This window comes from Scyliorhinus canicula, chromosome 1, assembly GCF_902713615.1.
Source record: "Scyliorhinus canicula chromosome 1, sScyCan1.1, whole genome shotgun sequence".
NCBI lineage: Eukaryota > Metazoa > Chordata > Chondrichthyes > Carcharhiniformes > Scyliorhinidae > Scyliorhinus > Scyliorhinus canicula.
The window spans coordinates 209,631,730-209,644,296 of record NC_052146.1 but is presented as its reverse complement, the minus strand read 5'-3'; the positions used below and the strand labels follow the sequence as shown (position 1 = coordinate 209,644,296).

The 12,567-nt window shown below is 43.5% G+C and overlaps 1 protein-coding gene across 1 annotated transcript in view; it reads right to left on the bottom strand.

Moving 5' to 3' along the window:
• ism1 (isthmin 1) overlaps positions 1–12,567 on the bottom strand; it is a 114,874-nt gene that overhangs the window by 44,483 nt on the left and 57,824 nt on the right. The window contains exon 2 of the mRNA XM_038806835.1: positions 3,390–3,641. Coding sequence (XP_038662763.1) covers positions 3,390–3,641 — 252 coding nt within the window. The remainder of the gene's footprint in view (positions 1–3,389; positions 3,642–12,567) is intronic.

Sequence of the window (12,567 nt, the reverse complement as noted above, 5' to 3'; positions counted from 1 at the left end):
CCCTAATTGCCCCTCCAGGAGATGATGGTGATCTGCCATCTTGAACCGCTGTAGCAGGTACGTCCATGGTGCCATTTGGAAGGGAGTTCCAGGATTTTGATCCATGTGGTAGCTATAGGACTTAAAGTTTGAGTAATGAACTCCTGAATTGAAAACTAGTCTCAGAAATGGAGACAACGAAACAGTCGATTGTAGTTTTTAAAAAAAAATCCCATCTGGTTCATTAATGCCCTTTAGGGTAGGAAACCTGGTCTGGCATACACGGGACTCCAGACCCACAGCAATGCGGTCGGTTAACTATAAACTGCCAGGGCGGCACATGGTGCAGTAGATAGCACTGCTGTCTACACTGAGGACCCGAGTTCAAATCACGGCGATGGGTCACTGCCTGTGTGGAGCTTGCACATTCTCCCAGTGTCTGCGTGGGTTTCACCCTCACAACCCAAAGATGTGGATTGGCCATGCTAAATTGCCCCTTAATTGGGAAAAAAAATAATTGGGTACTCTAAATTTATTAAAAACAAACTATAAACTGCCCTCTAAAATGGCATAGCCATCCACTCAGTTCAAGGGCAATTAGCGATGGGCAACAAATGCTGGCCTAGCCAACCACACCCACATCCCATGAAAGAATGCAAGTAAAATCTTCCTTCCATTGAACAAGCATTAAGGAAAGAGGAAAACCGAGTCTGAGGCAAGTTCATTGACCTGAAACGTTAACCTTGTTCTTCTCTCCAACAAGGAGATAAGGAAACGGTCCTTTGCATGCCATGGGGACATGGTAAAGGTGAGCTCCTTACTACTATGTTTTGAACAAAGTCCTCAATGAACTGTTGGATATCTTGCATTTAAAAGGGGAATCTCTACAGGAATACAAGTCCCTGATGATAATGATGCCAGGTCCACACCTCGAAAAAGGTGTAAAGACTGAGCCTTGAATATGTTCCAGTTGTGTCCGTGAAGAGGAACTCCCTCGGGGTGGGGGGATCCACGTTGACTTGGGTCTAACACTGTCAGGTTGTTTGTGGAGACTTTGAGAAGAAGAGACACCAAGAAGGGAAGCAAGAGAAAGTTGTCCACACATGCTAGCCATCCTGCCTGATCTGGACTGATTCGCACTACTTGTCACAATGTGTTTTACTGTACAGCTAGTGTGTTACATCCTGTGTTAACTCAACATATTCATCATATTACTTGCAGTAGATGCTGTGGAGCTCAAACCTCAACAAAAGGTATTTGCTTACAGATATCGGCGGGATGGTGTGTGCCTGCTTCTCATTCCAGACTTTGGTGCGGTTTTTATCACGCTCCACTCCATCTCCTGCCAAGCCCATCTCAATATCACTTTCACAGATCCCCTGGAAAGTCTCAGATGACATGCAGAGGCCTGATGAGCGCAGTTTAGGAATTAATGAAATGAAAATCGCTTATTGTCACGAGTAGGCTTCAATGAAGTTACTGTGAAAAGCCCCTAGTCGCCACATTCCGGCGCCTGTTCGGGGAGGCAGGTATGGGAATTGAACCATGCTGCTGGCCTGCCTTGGTCTGCTTTAAAAGCCAGCGATTTAGCCCAGTGTGCTAAATCAGCCCCTGTCTTACTGTCTTAGAAGACACAGTGGTCAGCACTGCTGCCTCACAGTGCCAGGGACCCGGGTTCGATTGTGGCCTTGGGTGACTGTGTGGAGTTTGCACATTCTCCCCATGTCTGCATGGGTTTCCTTCGAGTGCTCCGGTTTCCTCCCATTGTACAAAGATGTGCAGGTTAGATGGGGTTATGGGGATAGAGCGGGATAGCGGGCCTAGGTAGGGTACGCTTTCAGAGGTTGATGCAAACTCGATGGGCCGAATGGCCTCTTTCTGCATTGCAGGGATTCCAAAGAAGACGGCATTTTGTTTTATATTTCAAGAGGATCTTTGAAGTAACATAGTTTCTGAAGTACAAAAGAGCCACTAAACATAGGCATTACAGGGCTTGCTCATGGATTTCAAGTGTTGCACAATCAGTTCCACAATAAATCATTATTGAGGACAACTCTTGAACTGTTCCCAGGATTTGGCCTTTGAGCGCTAGGTCATTAGTGAGTTTTATTTTAGTTCCACAATGTACCAAATTGCATTCAGAATTGATAGAGGGTTAGTAGACAGGGCAAGATCTGAAAAGACCACTTAGTGAATGAGTTTAATCAAGTGCAGCCATGCACTCAGTTGGATCTCTGAGAGCAACATCTGCATTCTGTACTCAGCTGGCTACTATGTCGAGTGGGGAGCAACTGTTTATCATTTAAATCCTATTAATTTTTCAAATCGGCTAAATATAATATAAAGCTAAATCTCCGAATGCTTGCTTAGCCATCGGAGGCAACTTTTTAAATTAAGAAAAACAAAGGTAGTCCATAATTGGCAGGCCTCAAACACACATCAGCTTGTGCTTGGTCATTTTTCTATTCTGCACATTGTTTTATTGTTCTTGTTAATTGATCGAGTTTATGCGACACAGGCCGACCACTTTCGCAGCCAACTGTGCACGGGACGTTAACCAGTACGTTATAAGTTGCCGGTATATCAATAATCGGACTGAAAAGGAAGATGACTTTAAGGTGTTGTGCACATGTTGCACTTCTGTTAAAACGGGGCTTCGTGGGCAGCACTCTCCTTTTGCATCAGAAGATTGTGGGTTCAGGTCCCACGCTAGAGACTTGAGCACAAAAATCAAGGCCAATACACTCCCAGTGCAGTGCTGATGGAGTGCTGCACGGTCAGAGATGCTGTCTTATGGATGAAGCTTTAAAATTGAGGCTCTCAATTGCCCTCTCAGTTAGACACAAAAGATCCCATGGCACTATTTTGACTAAGAGGAGGTAGAGTTCAGCATCGCTAAATAAGAGATTACCTGGTCATTGTCACATTGTTGCTTGTGGGCGCTTGCTTTGTGTAAATTGGCTGCCACATTTCCAAAATTACCAACAGAGGTTATGCTTCAAAAATCATTTCATTGACTGTCTAATGTTTTTGGAAATTCTGTGATTGTGAAATCTTTCCTTTTTAAAAAATAAAAACGATAAGACAAAATATAGCTCAATAGCTTGGAATCAAAATAACCACGTGTACAGAAAAAAATGTAGAAAGTTCAACAATAACGCTCGTCAACCCCCTCAAAGAAAATTAAGAATGATGTTTGTGGAAATAAAATTAAATAGGTCTCATTTTAGCTCATGCTTGAATAACATAACTAGCTGGCAGCTCACTGTTCCACGTGAGTGCTGAGGACAATCACTGATGCACATCCTTCAGAAACTGAGCATCGAACACCTGTACTTAATGAAGGTGATGATAGATTAAGCTGTTGTTTATCCACTACATTAGAAGATACAACACATTTAGTACTGTACCTGTATGTTGGGATTCTGCCCATTGATATCCACTTTGGACAGGTCAGGGAAGTTCTCGAGGTCTAAGAGGAATGTCCGGGGTCCATCTCTCTGAAAGGGTGCACGTGCGTCCTCCTGTAGAGTCTGGGGCTTTGGAAAAGTTCTGTGCTCCGTCTGGTAACGGGAAGCATCGCCCTTCCCATCGTACTCCCGCACCAAATCGGCAGTCCGAGCAGAACTGGCAGGCGGGGATTTTCCCATATTAACACTGTTCTGCAAAAGGAGGGCAATTCATATTGAGTAAGTCAAAATCAGAAATTCACGATAGCAGCATGGGCAGTGCTCTAAATTGGTCTGCCGTCATTTCCTAGGATATAGAAAGAATCCACTGCCTAATGGGCACATGGGAAATTAGCAGAGGAGTGGCATTAACTGAATTGCAGTTCAAAATATCAGGAGCACATTTGATGGGCTGAATGGCCTCATTTCTGTACCATGTACTGTCCTATGATTCTCTTTACTAGATAACTTGAAGAAATTGGGCAGAGGGGCAGGAAGGGAGTTTGTCTTTTGCACTACGCATCCGAAATCCCAATTCTCAGCTCAATTAACACAGCCAATGGCGGAAATGCGAAGGCGATGTCCAGTGTGGTGTGAACTGTACGGGGCGAAAATAAATAAGCAAGGACTCTGAAGATTACATAAAGCCAGCAATCCAATGAGTTTATTCTGAATAAATAACTGGCAGTGAGTTACAAGGGAATAGTTCAATCAGAAAGTTGAGTTATGGAAATCAGCAGAAACACACACTTCAATTAGTGCTTTAAACACACTGCCAGAGGTTTATTCGTTATGATGTAGAACTGTTTTCAAACTTTACTTGGCGTCAAACAGAACATGAACAGAATAAGAGCCAAACGCTTATGATATTATTGCTGCTGATTAAAGTCAGTTGTTGATGACAATGATACAAGAGCTTAAGGGGCAGGTGTAATGGATTATTTAAAGCATTATACAGAAAACTTGCTTAACAGTGAAAAAAATTATACACTGCATATTGTTAGGGAAATATCACAGTGAATTAAATGGCATCTTGTTAAGCAAAGAAATAATCTTGAACATAGCACATTGTACTGTAACGAATTTAAATGGATGCACTGTGTTTGTGTGTTTTTGTGCCTGTATTGTGGCGATCCCAGTTGGCATAGTAACTGGACGGGACAACCCCAGAATGGAACACTGGCTCAAAAGACCGTAATTTTTAATTTTTTTATGAAACGTGGAGGAACAGAGTCACAGGACTGCTAATTACTTTTAACAACAAGAAAAAAAAAATTCTTAAACATTAAAAAAATTGGATGATGACACAATACTCCTTTACTCCCTAATTACACACAGATTTTAAAATTAAAGCAGCTTACAAAGTACACCTTAAGATGCAATGGTTCCATTAACACACAAAGTCCCTTTTAAGCACACAAGATGACTGTGGTAAGACACACTCCTCTCTGAACATAAGTGAATATCTGTGGCTTTCACTTCAAAATCCCCCCAGATGATTCTGATACCGCGAGACTGAACTCCAGCTTCCACGCATGTGATTTTAAATTTCACCTACAAGAGTCACACTTCCAAATTTTCTTTAATTTATGCTTTCCCCTGCTGCTTCCATCAAGGTTTCACTTTCAGGTTTTACACTTCTGTCTTCATGTTTCCTTTGTCTTAAAACCTTTTACACAAACTTTGCGATCCAGCCACCGATTTCCACAATTATTTCAAATATTGTCTCTCAAACTGTAGTAATTTCTCACAAACCTTAGTACTACTGCAGACATCTTTCTGGCCTCTCATGATCCAATCTCTTTATAACCCTCTGTGACTTTATCTGTTCTGGTTCCCAGTTTCCTCTGTACGGTTAACTCCAGACCACGTGGAAACTTCTCTTCACTTCTCTACTTTCCTTCTGGCATCTGTTTTCTTAACCATTACTCCATAGCATGGCTTTTCTTCCAGAAAGGCTGAGAGAGATATTCCCTCTTTAGCTTTTGAAACTAACTGCTTCCAGCAGAACTGTGAGAGCTGCCTTCCCTCTCACTACCTAACACCAACAGCAATCAAATTAGTTAAATGAAAACTTAAAAGCCTTTCTACCTTACAAGGCCCCAGTTGGGAAGCAACAACTGCTGGTTTATTTACCCTTCACACCATAGCCCTCTCTAAGCACAATAGAATCACAGTTGGAATTGAAACCAATCCTCATACATACAAACACCTTTGTCTAGCATGAATCTAACCATAGGGTTTACCCTTCCAGGCACAACATTCTTAAATTAAACTTACTTAAAACTATACCTTATTTCTAATGTTTACCAATACATATATAAATGCCTTAAAACTACCTTTATTTTCCTAACGTGTATGTGTAATGTGTGTGTGTGTTTGAGAGAGAGAGTGAGAGTCAGTGGGAGCGAGTGAGTGAATGTGAGTGTGTATGAGTGAGATAATCAGTGGGAGTGAGTGAATGTGTGAGAGTCAGTGGAAGCGATGAATGAATGTGTATATGGGAGCAGCACGGTGGCGCAGTGGTTAACACTTGTGGCGCCGAGGTCCCGGGTTCGATCCGGGTCACTGTCCATGTGGAGTTTACACATTCCCACCGAGTCTGCGTGGATCTAACCTCCACAAACCCAAAGATGTGCAGGCTAGGTGGATTGACCATGCTAAATTGCCCCTTAATTGTGTAAAAAAAATTGGGTACTCTAAATTTGTTAAAGAAAGAGAAAAAAAAGAGAATGTGTGTGTGTTTAATAATAATAATCTTTATTGTCACAAGTCGACTTACATTAACACTGCAATGAAGTTACTGTGAAAAGCCCCTAGTTGCCATATTCCGGCGCCTGTTCAGTTACACAGAGGGAGAATTCAGAATGTCCAAATTACCGAAGAGCACGTCTTTCGGGACATGTGGGAGGAAACCGGAGCACCCGGAGGAAACCCACACAGACACAGTAAGAACGTGCAGACTCCACACAGACAGTGACCCAAGTTGGAATCAAACCTGGGATCATGGCGCTGTGAAGCAACAGTGCTAATCACTGTGTTACCGTTGAATGAATTTGTGTAAGTGAGTGGTGTGAATACACATACACACTCATGCTGAGGATACACTGAACATATGTTCAAAGTGTGATCATTAATGTCTGGCAGGACACAAGTATGGCTGAAAGAAAATGTGATGCCTCAAGGAAGTGTGCTATGGATAGAGAGATGGTGAGAGAGAAAGTGAGCAAGTGAGAGAGAGACACACACACAGCAACAACACGTATTTGCATAGTAGCTCTAACATAATAAGACATCCAGGGCACTTCACCAGAAAAGGCGACAAACATTGAGCCACATTAGGGAGTATTTGGAGAGGCGACCAAAAGCTTTGCCAAAGAGGTAGGGTTTAAGGAGTATCTTAAAGGATGATAGAGGGGCAGAGAGCTTCAGGGCAGCAAATTCCAGAACTTAGCCCTGGCAGCTGAAGGCATAGCCCCCAATGGTGGAGCAATTAAAATTGGGGATGCACAGGAAGCCAGAAGTGAAGACTTCAGGGGCTGGTTTATGGTTACTTTCCATGAACAATCAAAACATGCAACCCATCAGGTCCCATCAGTTACCCACTAGATTAAAATTACGCCCACTTGGACAAAGACTCTCACTGGTTATGACGTGGAAGTGGCCATGTGCCAGCTTATTGATTGAAACTCAAGAGGGTTATTTGACAATGAACGATATTTCAGCCAAGCCCTGGTCCTTCACACATGACATCCGGAACGTGCCTGACTTTGAGAAAGCATCATTTGAAGAAACGGAATGCCTCCACTTCATGTGCGAGGTTGGGGCTGATACAGCTGAAGGTGGTATACAGAGCACACCTCACGAGGATGAGCCGATTCTTTGAAGGAGTGGAAGATGTGCGTGAACGTTGCTGGGGGGGGGGGGGGGGGGGTTTGTCATTTGTTTATGTGAACATGAGGGCTAATTCTTGGGGTTTGGTGGGAGGATGGAATCGTTGTTGTTGATATGGGGATTGACATATTTATTACTGATTATAGTTTATTGTTGGTGTGTATAAATTTGGGAGAAAATGTGAAAAAGGAGAATAAAAAATATATATTAAAAAAAAGAAGAAACGGCCGGGTGGATCCTCCATATTCCACTCTGTCTCGCTCCAGAGCATGGAGGTTGTTGCCAGTCAGCTGCAGCTGAAATCAGCTCACCCAACAACCTGCTCCATAGGCACACTTCACACCTTATTGAGCAATAACTACATGGAATGAGCTATTGCTACTGCTGGAGATAGACAGGCCTATCTGTCTAGGCTTTTAAGTTTTGTCTTGTAGACACGCGAGCTTGGGATGAAGCACTCACTCGGACTTCTCATTGTCACAATCAGCAGCAGGTAAATACTCTGACACATGATTGAATTGAAAACCGACATGAGATGATTGGTTTTTCATTAGGTCGAGTGCTCAGCATCAATAGGCGACACTTGGAAAACGAGGTTGAAGTTTATCCCAAAGCTGCATTCCAACAATGAATTTCTAAAACAACCAGAGAAGTGAGATTCATGATTAAAATGCTACTTTGGTAATGATACAATTTTTAAAACGCATTTTCTCCAGACTTGCTCCAACCTTTTAACACTTTTAAAAGACATTCCTCTGGGATGTCTTTGTATTTTGTGTTGCTAAACATTAGTTTGAAGTTCTAAGAGTTGTGGGTCAGAGGTTCAAGCGTTTGTTATTGTTCTGTGTGTTCTGGGGTTTGTAGTACAGATTACAACATAGTCCCTTTTGTCGCTGTCTCATAGGAGTGTCAGGCGGTAAATCAGCAACTTTGTGCAATGCCAACAAATCAATTTGCCACAAACATCAGAAAAACAGAAAATGATGGCCCATAGCATGTCCGACTTCCACTCTTCCTCATTTGAAGAGGGGAAATCAATTTACATACAGGCATTTGCACCCAGTCCTGCAACTAGTGTGGAATGTCACACTTTACGGAGGTGTAAAGAAAAGAACTGGGTATTCTAAATTTATTTTTAAAAACAAAATAACAGACAAGCAACAAGACTAGCAGGCGTTTAGAGGAATATGAGAAGTGATTTTCCAAGTAACAAGATTAGCAGAAGTTGATAGAGACACTGACGTCCCAATGGTCATATTAGATGCATTGTTTACCAGAGATCAGTGGGGCTGTACAAATGATAACCTCTAAAGTCAATTAATTTGAGAGATGTAGATAGCCAAATCCTCAGAGTGGGATATCAGAGACACTGAACAGTATAACTGCTCGCACCCTCATTGGGGAAGCAGGCTAGTTCCCCATCCAACAGTCAGACAGGTTAATTCCATCTATGATCCGAGCCACAGAGGTCTGTTCCATCTAACATTTAGAGCCACAGCAGATTGCTGAAATTCTCCTCTAAAAGATGCAGTGTTGTGTCTTCGCTGAACCAGGAAGAGATGTTTTCTGAGACGTGGTCACCTAAGCGGTATTGTGTGGTAACTATTACCTGGATTTGACATATATAGAGAAATTAAAATTGGATGTTGCTTGGAAAAAGGGATGACTCAGTGAGTTCAGGGAACATAGGTATATTTTGGGAACAAGCGGTAGCTTCAGATAACGTTGTGCGTTTACTTATTCATATATTCAAGAGTCATTGCAGAGATTAGTCCTTTGTCGTGTGTTTTTTTCTTTTAATTTAATAAATATACTTTATTAACAACTACTCGACTAATTCCTCACTGGCTTGTACATTATTCCAAACAAATGTGCACCACGAAGAACCAGTGTTTCAAGTTATCGTTTGGGGTTTTGAGACACTCTGGCAGGTAACATCAGTGGGAGTCAAAGCAAAGTATATATTATATATATTTCTAATACAGCTGCTTTAATCTGAAACAATAACAAAAAATGTGCAAAACACTCAGTAGGTATGGCAGCGTTTGTGGAGAGGACAGGCGTAGGTGCTTCAGAAATCGGCTTTCTCTCACAACAGCTCTGTGCCTATTGAACAGGACCTTGGTCTTTCCCTCTGCAAACTGCCCTAGCTGTACTCTCTTGACTTGCCCAGTGGTAGCCTGACAAATTCTTTTCACCTCGTTGATCTTGTATTGTTCCACGAGTCAACTGCTGAGACAGGGGGCAAGGGAACCTTTGATCCCCTTTATAGCTTTTGCTTCAGCACTGCCAGTTGGTGGGGCATCTTTGGGCAAATACCATCATGCTCCATTCCTGACCGCCTCCCCAGGTATGCAAGTTTGCACTCATAACTGAACAAAAGCCTATCACAACCGATCAAAATAGCAATTGCGTATTCAAATCATAACTCATTTTAAACATTGATAAAATCAATAGATCTTCTTGACGTATGTGTTTTACAACTCAGTGGTGTGGCGGTCGTGTCACTGGATTAGTAATCCAGAGGCCCAGGCTATTGCTCTGGGGACACAGGTTCAAATCCCACCATGGCAGCTGGTGAAATTTAAATGCAATAAATAAATCTGGAATTGAAAAACTTGTGGTGCTGTGTTTTGAGAATTGCATTTGCCTTCTGGCACACTAAGCAAGAAACAAATGAGACAATTGACCAACATTGCATGTGATTGAGGTGAGCACGGTAGGGCAGCACGGTAGCATTGTGGATAGCACAATTGCTTCACAGCTGCAGGGTCCCAGGTTTGATTCCAGCTTGGGTCACTGTCTTTGCGGAGTCTGCACATCCTCCCCGTGTGTGCGTGGGTTTCCTCCGGGTGCTCCGGTTTCCTCCCACAGTCCAAAGATGTGCAAGTTAGGTGGATTGTACATGGCAAATTACCCTTAGTGTCCAAAAATAGCCCTTAGTGTTGGGTGGGGTTACTGGGTTATGGGGATAGGGTGGAGGTGTTAACCTTGGGTAGGGTGCTCTTTCCAGGAGCCGGTGCAGACTCGATGGGCCGAATGGCCTCCTTCTGCACTGTAAATTCTTTAAAGAAAAAACTTTGGTGAAGTTGAGCATGTCGAATGGGAAATGAAAATATAACTAATTGAAGGATGGCTCTCTGGTCAACTACATTAAAGAGCACTCGAGAAAGACAGGAAGATCTAGAGCTACTGGAACGAACAGGATCCCTCGCACATTCAGAGTCCAGAGCTACTGCATTTGAGGCTGCCACAATAACTACCAGATTCCCAAGTTCAACTAAGTGTCCATCACTCAAGTGTCAGGAACCCACCTGCAAAGCAACAACAGCAGTCTCACAGAGTTAAGACTTGCCTAAAGAATGTTTTCCCTGTGGTGGTGCTAACCCACGCAAGGCAGAGTGTCCTGCTACTGGTGAACAGTGTAAAACCTCTTTAAAAGTCATCACTTTGCTCATGTTTGTTGCTGATCGGTAAAATCAACCAATACCAATACGAGCGTTGTGCCATGTACACCCACCACAGCAAAAGGCTGAGAGTAGCCAATGTGGAGGCAAATGACACTGAATAGATCTTTCTAACACAGCAACCACCAACATGTGACAGTGACCATACTCAGATGTAGATGCTCTCCTAGATACAGGAGCACCTGTCAATGTCATGGAAGACAAAATGTTCAACAAACTTCAGAACTGTCACATTCTCTAAAAACCAGGGAATACAAAATGTTTCCCTTACAACAATGACAAACCACTGAAGGTTCTTGGGACTGTTGACACACCAATCTCATTCAAGGACAGAATATCAAAGGCATGTCATATCAGTTGTCAGTTTTCACACAGCAGCAGTTCTGCACATCATTGCAGTCACAGAAGCAATTTCTAGGCTTACCAACAATATTCTTCAATTATATGCTGAACCCTTCTTCAATGGTATTGGAAAACTGAAAGATATTGGGTGGTATTCTCCATTATTGGGACAATGTCCCCACGCCGGCATCAAAATGGTAGAGTTTCACGCCAGAAAAACTGACGTGAGAGGGCCACTAATTCACAGCCCTGCAGGGGGCTAGCAGGAGCCCGGAGTAGATCTCGCAGCAGATACGGGCCTCCACACCTCATGGTCAGAGGCCTAGCATGCGCATGGCGGCGGCCTCCAGAGGCCGCGCTGTACTCCATGGTGGACTCGGACTGCGGTGTGGGACCCAAAAAAGAAACACCCGATCGGCCACGCGGCCGACCCTTAACACTCGTACGAACATTTCCCGGCCGCCTATAAGGCCACCCCCCGCGGACTCCGATCGGCCCGCCCTCGACCAGGGCGGCCGCAGACCGAGTCTGGAGCGCCAGATGAGCATCCCGACCAGCTGGATGACATTAGTTCCACGCCGTCGGACTTCAGCCGGTTGGGGTGGAGAATGGCGGAGCGGGCCTCTAGCATTGGCCCCAGGTAGGTCCTAGGAGGCACGGCGCCCCCCCCCCCCCCCCAAAGTACGCTGCTTTTCGGGGTCCGCCGAATCGGGGAACCGGCACCGGTCCCGATTACTTATGGGCTTATGGGAAAATGGATTCTCCACCCCCACACTGGCCGCGATTTCGAAGTCGAGGTGTGAAGAATCCAGTCCATATATATACAAATTGCATGTAGACCCCAATTTTCCCCCAGTCACACATCAATAGCAACAAATACTTTTTCATGTCAGGAAGCAGATTGAGAAGCAACTTTGGAATTGTATTGACTGACATTATTGAGAAAATTAGGGTCAAGCCCATTCCTTGGGTCTCACTGTACAAGTCGTCAAATCAGATTTAAATTCGCATTGATCTGCAGTCATCAGACCAAACCATACAATGAGAAAGGAGACAGTCCAATGACACGGTACAGAAAGTAAAAGATGCTGGACACATTGCTAAACTTGACCTCAATGCAGGATACCATCAAATTGAGCTTCCAGAAGAATCAAGATACAGTATCTTACAGCATTCTCCACTAGTCTTTTCAATACAAGAGACTCAACTTTGGAGTTAATTCAGTAGCTGAGGTAGTTCAGCACTTGATTCAGTCTGCACTGCAAGGACTTGTAGGTACACAAGATCAGTTCTGACATTCTCATCTGCAGTCACACTGAAGATAAACTTCAGACACTCCTACATGCATGCCTGTAATGTTTTAGAAATTGTAACCCCATCTTGAGCAAATAGAAGTGCTTGTTCACCGAAAACACAATCAAATTCTTCAGGCAAGT